Below are 10,097 nucleotides of genomic sequence, written 5' to 3'. Positions count from 1 at the left end.
AAGAATTAGTCAGTGCGTCTTGAATTTAAATTTTTCAGGGTAAAAATGTTCTGAATTATCCCGAAGTTAAAATTTTTAGTTTAAAATTTCAATACAAAATAAGTAATGACTAATCTCTAAATTGTATAACTTAAAATGGCTATATGTGCACTTGCCCTTTAATCCTAATTTGTACCGTGTAAAGCCAGTCAAAGAAGGGGAACGCTAGCCTTAATGGTCCCAAAAGAAGTCATAGCTTTAACAAACAAACAAAAAAGTACAAAAAAGATCTTAATATATAGTTCAAGTCCTATTCTTTTCTCTTAATTGATCGTACATAGTGGTTAAATTCAATAAGAGTATTTAAATTTTGAAATTTATTTGTTAGTGGGCTATGCAAGGGAGAGACGAATCTAGAATTTTAGTTCTATGAGTTCGGCATTTAAACTTATGGATTCATATCTACTATTTATTATAATTTTAGTGATTTTTTACACATAAATTTATGTTACATGCCTAAAGTATTGGGTTCAGTTGAACCCGGTAGTAGTATGGTGCATCCGCCCCTAATGCAAGGATATCCAAAATATAATTTTTTTTATCAATAACAAATTATTTTATCTTATACATAATATAATATTTTGTCAAAGAATATTCGGTAAATCATCCTTGCCACACATAACTTCGCCCTGTAATGCTGTAGGTAAATAATGAGGAATGCAAATATGCAATACGATAAAGACACAAAAAGTAAAATCTCATTAGTATATTACATTAAAAATTTAGCATTTAAAAACTATGATACACCATGTTGAGATCATTTAAATACATCTTTCTCAACTTCTGATTAACTATAACATATACAATATATCAATCTCAAACTATGACAAGCTACAAAAAAACGAGCATAGGAATAAAACATATATAACACTTAATTTGTAGTCGTGAAAAGCCAGCCCTCTTTTGAATATATGGAGTATAACTAAAGTTCAAGGTTCTAAATTTGATTTTCCATACCAAGAAATCTATGATACCGAAAGGAAACCTTGGAGCAACATTTAAGTTGTGTGCGTGTAACATATAAGTTACAGATTTGATCGTTGATATTTGTATCAGAGTAGGGTACTTATACCACATCTCTTTAGATTACGGCCCTTTTCCGAATCTTCCGTAAATGTGTGATACTTTGTGTGCCGAGCTGTCCTATAGCAAGAAATCCATGAATTTGAGCCATGGCAAAGGTATCTTGTTAGATGCATCAGCTTGTTTTCCACAGCTTAAAGACGACGTCGTTGCGCCAACGTTTTTCGGACACATAAAAAAGTTTCTTGAACCCAAAGCAGTGAGCTTCTCCTTCCTGTCCAAACCTGAATTCAAAGATGGAAGTCTAATATATCAATATTCCGTAATTTAATTTTAAAATAATTTTCACAATTTATACGTTTTCTTACAGAAATAAATACAAGTAGTTGTTTTAAGAAACTAAAATATTACATGTTAGAGAGTTAAATTTCAATATTATGAAATTTATTTTGTAGTACCGGTATTATAATTCCTCAGCTTAAATTACTCTAAAATTGTGAAAAGAAGGAATATATATAATACTACTAGAGTATATGTGTACTAAATAGGATAAATAACCTAAGTACATAAAATTTAATTTTTATTTATTATATACTCATTCGTTTAATTTTATGTCACTCTATTTTTTTATTAGTCTATTAAACAAAAAAGACATATTTTAATATTTGAGAATAAGTTTATATTTAATTTTTTTCACTTTTAATAATAGTCACAACTCACAAGTTTGAAAAAAATATTCTTAAACTTGGTATACAGGCAAATTAGACTGCATAAATTGATAATTGAGTAAATATTTTGGAAAAACAGAAACATGTAACTTAAAAGGAAGCTAACATCTTAGATATAAACATAATTAACAATACTTTGCAAAAAAAAAATTCAATTGAAGGGCGAATAACTGGAATAAGATGAACAAGCTCTTACTTTCTAAGCTGAACTGCGAGTAATGAAGATCGTAATCGGCAGCAGAAACGGAGGAAATCACCAGCCGTCTTCCTTCCTTCGAGTACTGCCGTAGTGCGGCGGCAATGAGATCGTCTACAGTCGATTCCAACGATATCAGTACGTGTACAGGTCCAACACTCCTTTGAATCGTCACGTTCACCAGCAACTTCGTCAACTTCATCGGCCGGAAATTCACCGCCGCCGATTCACCGGCGGAAGTTCTAACACCGGCGAGCAAGTCCGGCACCGTCCTCGGCCTTGTCAATAGCTCCGAGGGCGTGCTGCTGCTCCCCGAGCTTTGTCCGTGAAACGACATGGATTTTTCCGATAACTTTCCCTTTCGATTCTTCTCTTCATTACCTCTACGGTTAATTCTCGGAGACGACATTTATAAGCTTGCAAAGAGGAATGAGGAAAATGGTGGCGAGACTTATGTGTATTTATAATTTTATATTAGAGTATTCTTAAGGGGTATAAATGGAAATGAAGATAAAGAGCTTCACTTGTGAAAGCTCTTTGATTTTTACAATAATGTGAGACACTGGTACGTGGATAAGGAATAATAATTTTAAAATAAGAAAGTGATTAATTTATTTTATAATTAGTTGAATTATTTATTTCAAGATTATTAATTACAATGTTGGTTATATTACAATTATGACTTTATTTCTATACCGACTTCAATGCAGTATAACAATTTGGGAATAAAACATCAAAATGATGGTCCAAGACTCTTTTTTCAAAGTTTTAAAAAAAAATTAAGATTATAATTGAAAATAAAGGTTTATTTATGTTTATCTTGTGTAAATTAAACACTTATTTAATGAATTAAATATTAATTAATAAAAATATATTCATGAAAAAAGTCACCAATTATTTAATTTTTATATTATAATTCTTGTAAACTTGTTCACCAATCAAACGCCTTAAGTGTGTAGAGACATATTTATGATTTTAATTTTACGGATTTAATATTTAAAGTTTTAAATTCACATTTACTGTTTATTATAAATTTAGTAATTTTTTATACGTAACTTTTTACCAAGCATCGAAAGAATTGGATTAGTTGAATCCGGTGGCTCTCTGCGTCCGCCCCTGTGCGTACGTGTTAACTAATAACTGAATATGTCAGTCATATAAGATGAGAAATCTGCTTAATACAAAAATTTTAGGCGATCCGAGTCCGGGGATCCGGGCCCATTCGAAAGACGTGGATTATAGCACACGAAAATATGGGAATCCGGGAAATTTTAATTTTTTGGCCGTAAAATACAAAAACCGAGAAACGGTCATGGCAGAGTGGTGACTATGTTTCTTTAGGTCGTATTTGATAACCCAAATTTTTTTTAGGCGATCCGGGTCCGGGAGCCCTGCTCACTCGAAAGGCGTGGGCTGTACCAATAACAGTCGAGGTGTGGTTGCCGGTTGCCTGTTGGTATAACTGTCACCTTAACGACAAAACTTTATTACTGGAGTAATATTTATTTTTCAGCGACTTAACAATATTCCCTTCCATGAGATTATTTTATTATTTTATTTTAGTTCAAAATAAAAATTTAATTAATATAATTAAAAAGAAATTAATTTTACTTTTTCATAATTTGCCCTTATTTACATATTTCAATATATCAAGGTAATAATTAATTAAGATTAATTTAGTAAATATTTTTTTTTTCTTTAGAAATTTTTATTTTCTTAATGAATGTAACAAAATAAAACGGTGACGTGTGATTGCTAAACAAAACATTTTTAAATGCCACGTGAGAGATGTCGGCAGTATTTCACTATTTATAAAAGAGAAAAGGCCAAAAAATGAACTTGTGGTATTCGAAATGGATCAATTATAACCCCCATTTAAACTTGAGTTCACAAATGATCTTGGTGTTATAGAATGAGTCTAATTATGCAGTTGTGTTATTCGAAATTGATCAATTATAATCTTCGTTTAAATTTGATCTCACTAATGACCCTGCCATTAAAGACTGAGTCTAATACTACTATTTCCCTCAGTTAGTAATGATTAGGGGTGTAAATGGATATTTAAAAACCGACTAAACCGACAGAACCGTACCGTGCCGAACTCATTTTTATGTTTCTTTTAATAAAATCGTAGGTTTTTAAATAAATCTATAATCGTACTGATAATGTAATGACCTGACCAGTCATTTTAAAAGTTATAGCCTTGTCCCCCTATTTACTACTAATTATGTACTTTATAATTGTTATATGACTTGCCGGGGTAATTGGTTCGGGTCCGGTGAGGTTTTTGGAATGAATTGGAACACTTAGTTCCAAAGTTTAAAACTTAAGTTGAAAAGGTTGGTTGGATGTCGACCTATGTGTAAACGACCCCAGAATAGAATTTTGATGATTTCAATAGCTCCGTTGTTTTTAACATTTAATGGGTGAATTAAGCTGGAAAATTTAGAATACCCTCTTGGTTTAGACTCTGATATATAGAGACATTGATGATAAATTCTTAGAAGCTTGTGACTTAGTTCTACCGAATTTTGGGAGTTATAATTATTTGAATTGCAGTTCATTTATTTTAGATTTCTATTGTTATTTCGCATTAATGTCTTACCTAATCTTAGAGATTAGGTGCCATCACGATATTCTACGGAGGAAATTTTGGGATCGTGACAAATAATTAGGGTATGTTTTTTAATTTATAAAAATAAACCGAAAAGATATCAAACCATACCGAATAAATTTACATGTGAAACATATATTTATATATTAAGTTTAAAAATAATAATGTATTAAAATGTGTACATTATTTATATTAATACATTATTATTTACAAATATAAATATTAGACTCATTCTTTAACGGCATGATCATTAATGGGATCAAATTTAAACGAGGGTTATAATTGATCCATTTCGAATAACACAAGAACATTATTAGACACATTCTATAACGGTAAGGTCATTTGTGGACTCAAATTTAAACAAGGGTTATAATTAATCCATTTTGAATATCACAAAATCATTTTTGGGCCTTTTCCCTTTATAAAAGTTAGCAAAGGTTTATATTAGTATTGGCTGTTTTGTGGTCCACTCTTTTAGTGACAAGTTGCAGTGGCAGTTAATTGTGAGCTTCATCTCATTTTAGCCCTTTACTATGTCACTATGTTCATTGGCGGAGCCACTTGCCCGAAAGGTATCAATAAGAATATAATAATGTCAATTTATCAAAAAATTATACTCTTGTTATGAAAATAATTATATTGTGAATGTTCATTTATTACTTCGTTATAAATAATCTTCCTTCTTCATTTAGTACTTTGTTGAAATTTATCTACAAGCAACTGATGCAGGCAGGTTGCAAGCAGTTGATGCAGGCAGGTTGCAAGCAGCTCAATGAAATGATTTGCAGCAGCTTCTTATTAAACAGGCAGGTTGCAAGCAGCTCATACAGACAACTTACAAGCAGCTAAAGAAAATCCTTGCAACTGCTTCCTGAAAAGCCTCGCAGTTGCTTCCTTTCTTCTATAAATAGAGGAGTTTTCAGTTCATTATGTACATAAGTTTGAAGTTTGAATAACATATCAGTTTCTCTCTATACTTGTCTTTACTTTACAGTTTTATTTTATAACACGTTATCAGCACGAGACTCTGCCATCTCGAAAAAATAGTTTAAAAGTATCAGAGGTACGAACTTTCTTTTTCTAAATAATGTCAAATCTTTCTAAACTTGAGTTTGCAGCTCTGGATATATCGGGCAAAAGCTACATGTCTTGGGTGCTTGATGCCGAAATTCATCTTGATACGATGGGTCTGGCAGACACCATCAAAGATAAAAATCAGGCATCAAACCAAGACCGTATCAAAGCAATGATATTCCTACGCCATCACCTTGATGAGGGCCTGAAAATGGAATATCTTACCGTTAAAGATCCAGTCATACTGTGGAATAATTTGAAAGATAGATATGATCACTTGAAGATGGTCGTTCTTCCACATGCACGTTATGGTTGGACTCATCTAAGGCTACAAGATTTTAAATCTATCAGTGAGTATAATTCTGCTAAGTTCAGAATTATTTTCCAATTGAAACTATGTGGTGATAATATTACTGATCATGATATATTGGAGAAATCTTTCACCACTTTTCATGCCTCGAATATGCTCCTGCAGCAGCAATATCGAGAGATTGGATTTAAAAAGTATTCTGAACTTATTTCACATCTTCTTGTAGCCGAGAAACATAATGGGCTATTAATGAAAAATCATGAAAGTCGACCTACTTGTTCTTGTCCATTCTCTGAAGTGAATGAGACGAACTTCCACCAAGTTAAGCGTGGAAGAGGACGTGGCCCCAGTCGTGGTCATGGCCGTAGTCGGGGAGAAAACTCTAATCGTGGTAATAACAATGCACTAAAGAACCCTCCTCACCACCAGTAGTGGAAAAGGAAGGAACAAAAGCATGAATCGGTGCAAGCAACAAAGCCAGAAAATACATGCTATAGATGTGGAGGAAAAGGGCACTGGTCACGTACATGTCGTACGCCAAAGCACCTGGTTGAGCTGTATCAAGCCTCCCTGAAGAAGACAGAGAAAAATGCTAAAGCAAATTTTATTTCTGAAGATAATTTAGACTTCATGCATTTGGATGTAGCTGATTATTTTGCACTCCCAGAAGGAGAAACAAGTCATGCGATCGGTAGTGAACATGTAGAAATGTAAATATTTTTAATTTTTGTTGTTTATAGTAGATAGTATGGTTATGTAATTATTGTATATAAATAAAATTTATGCTTTGATAATAATGTTTACTATCATATTTATTTTGTTTATGTCATTTTGAAGAATATGGATAATCCTCAAATTATGTTTGGATCAAAGACCAATCATGAAGATATTTGTGTAATTGATAGTGGAACAACTCATGCAATATTCAAAGATCAGAAATACTTTTCTTATTTGCATAAGAAAAAAGCAAATGTTTCTACAATTTCTAGTAATATAAGTTTGATTGAAGGCTCTGGAAGAGCTATTGTATTTCTATCTAAGGGAACAAAACTTATTATAGACAATGCATTATTCTCCTCCAAGTCCCGAAGAAAGTTGTTGAGTTTTATAGATATCTGCCGAAATGGGTATCATGTTGAGACAATAGATGAAATGAACGTATATCTTTGTATTACAAAGAATATTTCTGGCCAGAAATGCATTGTAGAAAAGTTACCAACTTTATCTTCTGGCTTATACTATTCAAAGATTAGTACAGTTGAAACACAATCTATCGTAAACCAGAAGTTTACTGATTCAAATACTTTTGTGCTTTGGCATGGCCGTTTGGGTCATCCTGGATCAATAATGATGAGATGAATTACTGAAAATTCGAGTGGGCATCCATTAAAGAACCTGAAGATTCTTACAAATGATGAATTTTCTTGTGATGCTTGTTATCAAGGCAAAATGATCACTAGACCATCACCAATGAATGTTGGCATTGAGTCCCCTACCTTTTTAAAACGTATATATGGGAATATATGTGGACCAATTCACCCACCAAGTGGGATGTTTAGATATTTTATGGTCTTAATAGATGCATCTTCAAGATAGTCTCATGTTTGCTTACTATCATCTCGCAACCTAGCGTTTGCAAAGTTATTAACCCAAATAATTCGATTAAGGGCACAATTCCCAGATTATCCTATAAAGTCTATTCGCCTTGATAATGCTGGAGAATTCTCATCTCAAGCTTTTGATGATTATTGTCTATCAGTTGGATAAAAGTTGAACATCCTTTAGCTTATGTTCATACTCAAAATGGCCTTGCAGAGTCATTTATTAAACGTTTGTAATTGATACCAAGACCAATACTTATGAAAATAAAATTACCCACTACTATTTGGGGACATGCTATCTTGCATGCATCATCACTTATCTGTCTCAGACCGACAGATTATAATAAATATTCTCTGTCACAATTAGTTTTTGGTCATGAACCAAATATTGCCCATCTACGAATTTTTGGATGTGCTGTATATGTGCCAGTAGTACCACCACAGCACAGTAAGATGGGCCCCCAAAGAAGGTTAGGAATATATATTGGGTTTGAAACACCCTCTATTATTCTTTATCTTGAACCATTGACGGGAGATTTATTTACTACTCGATTTGCAGATTGTCGATTTGATGAAACAAATTTTCCACAATTAGGGGGAGAGAAAAAGGAAATCAAAAGAGAAATTTTGTGGAAAGTTTCATCATTATCTCATTTTGATCCACGTACCCCTATATGTAATCAGAAGATCCAGAAGATCATCTATTTATAAAATATAGCAAATCAAATGCCAAACGCATTTACTGATTTGAAAAGGATAACTAAGTCACATATCCTTGCAAAGAATGTGCCTATACGAATTGATGTCCTAGCAGGACCATCTACTAGCATAAGAACTAGTGAACCTAAAGCATGCCTGAAGCGTGGTAGGCCTTTGGGTTCTAAGGATCGAAATCCTAGAAAAAAAAAATCGACAAATGATCAAAATGATGTTATGAACGGATCTCCTGAAGAGACCCAAGATCTGATTAGTTCTGAGATTCCTGAAGAAATTAATGAACCCGAGACTCAAGTGAGTGAGGAACTTTTAATAAGTTCTACTGGTGATGGGATTAATTTAAATCGATCTGAAATAATGGTGGATAATATTTTTGCATATAATGTTGCACTTAACATTATGCAAGATAGTTAGGATTGTGAACCCCGATCTGTCGAAGAATGTCAACAAAGATCTGATTGGCCAAAATGGCAAGAGGCAATTCAATCAGAATTGAACGCACTTGCTAAAAGAGAGGTCTTTGGACCAGTAGTCCAAACACCTGCTGGTGTAAAACCAGTTGGTCATAAATGGGGTTTTGTGCGAAAAATAAATGACCAAAATGAAGTTGAAAGATACAAGGCTCGCCTTCTCGCACAAGGATTCTCACAATGACCTGGAGTCGATTATGAAGAAACATATTCACCAGTTATGGATGCCATAACATTTCGATATCTCATCAGTTTAGCCTTACGTGAAAGACTTGAAATACATATGATGGATGTGGTTACAACTTATCTGTACGAGTCACTTGATAATGAGATTTACATGAAAATCCTTGAAGGATTTAAAATGCCTGAAGCATATTCGAAATCTCGAGAAATATATTCAATCAGATTACAAAGATCTTTGTACGGTTTAAAGCAATCTGGGCGCATGTGGTATAATCGCCTTAGTGAGTATTTACTGAAAGAGGGTTACATAAATGATGTTATTTGTCCATATATTTTTATAAAGAAAATGACATCAGAATTTGTTATACTTGCTGTTTATGTTGATGACATAAATCTTGTTGGAACTCCAGAAGAGCTCCAAAAGGCAACTGAATATCTTAAAAAAGAATTTGAGATGAAAGATCTTGGAAAACCAAAACTTTGTCTTGGATTGCAAATTGAACATTTAGCAAACGGGATCTTTATGCATCAATCTGCCTATACAGAAAGGGTCTTAAAACTCTTTTACATGGACAAAGCACACCCATTGAGTATACCAATGGTTGTTCGATCACTTGAGGTGAATAAGGACCCGTTCCGACCTCCAGAAGAGGATGAAGAATTCCTTGGTCCTGAAACACCATATCTCAGTGCATTTGGTGCACTTATGTATCTTGCTAATGCTACAAGGCCTGAAATAATATTTTCTGTTAATTTTCTAGCAAGATATAGCTCTTCTCCTACTCGGAGACATTGGAATGGGATTAAGCATATTTTGCGATATTTAAAGGGAACTCTTGATATGGGTTTGTTTTATGCTAACAAAGGCAGTGAAGATCTTGTTGGTTATGAAGATGCAGGTTATTTATCTGATCCCCATAAAGCTCAATCTCAAACCGGGTACGTGTTTATATGTGGAGGTACTATTATATCATGGCGCTCCACAAAGCAGTCAATTGTTGCTACTTCTTCAAATCATGCTGAGATAATAGCTATTCATGAAGCAAGTACGGAATGCGTATGGTTGAGATCAATGATTCATTTTATTCAAGAAAAATATGGTTTGGAGTGTGATAAAAGATCCACAATTTTATACAAAGACA

General features: G+C 33.2%; 1 protein-coding gene across 1 annotated transcript; it reads right to left on the bottom strand.

Annotated features, from left to right (window-relative positions):
* Positions 1 to 730: 730 nt before the first annotated feature.
* On the bottom strand, positions 731 to 2,432 carry LOC107810096 (uncharacterized). The gene is made up of 2 exons (XM_016634834.2): positions 1,987 to 2,432; positions 731 to 1,346 (listed from the first exon to the last, which is right to left on the bottom strand). Exons 1-2 carry the CDS (start codon positions 2,393 to 2,395, stop codon positions 1,183 to 1,185), a joined length of 573 nt encoding a protein of 190 aa, XP_016490320.1. The 5' UTR covers positions 2,396 to 2,432; the 3' UTR covers positions 731 to 1,182.
* Between the last annotated feature and the right edge of the window lie 7,665 nt (positions 2,433 to 10,097).

This window comes from Nicotiana tabacum, chromosome 19, assembly GCF_000715075.1.
Source record: "Nicotiana tabacum cultivar K326 chromosome 19, ASM71507v2, whole genome shotgun sequence".
NCBI classification, from domain to species: domain Eukaryota; kingdom Viridiplantae; phylum Streptophyta; class Magnoliopsida; order Solanales; family Solanaceae; genus Nicotiana; species Nicotiana tabacum.
Note: the sequence above shows the minus strand (reverse complement) of the source record. Positions and strands in the feature narration are given on the sequence as shown.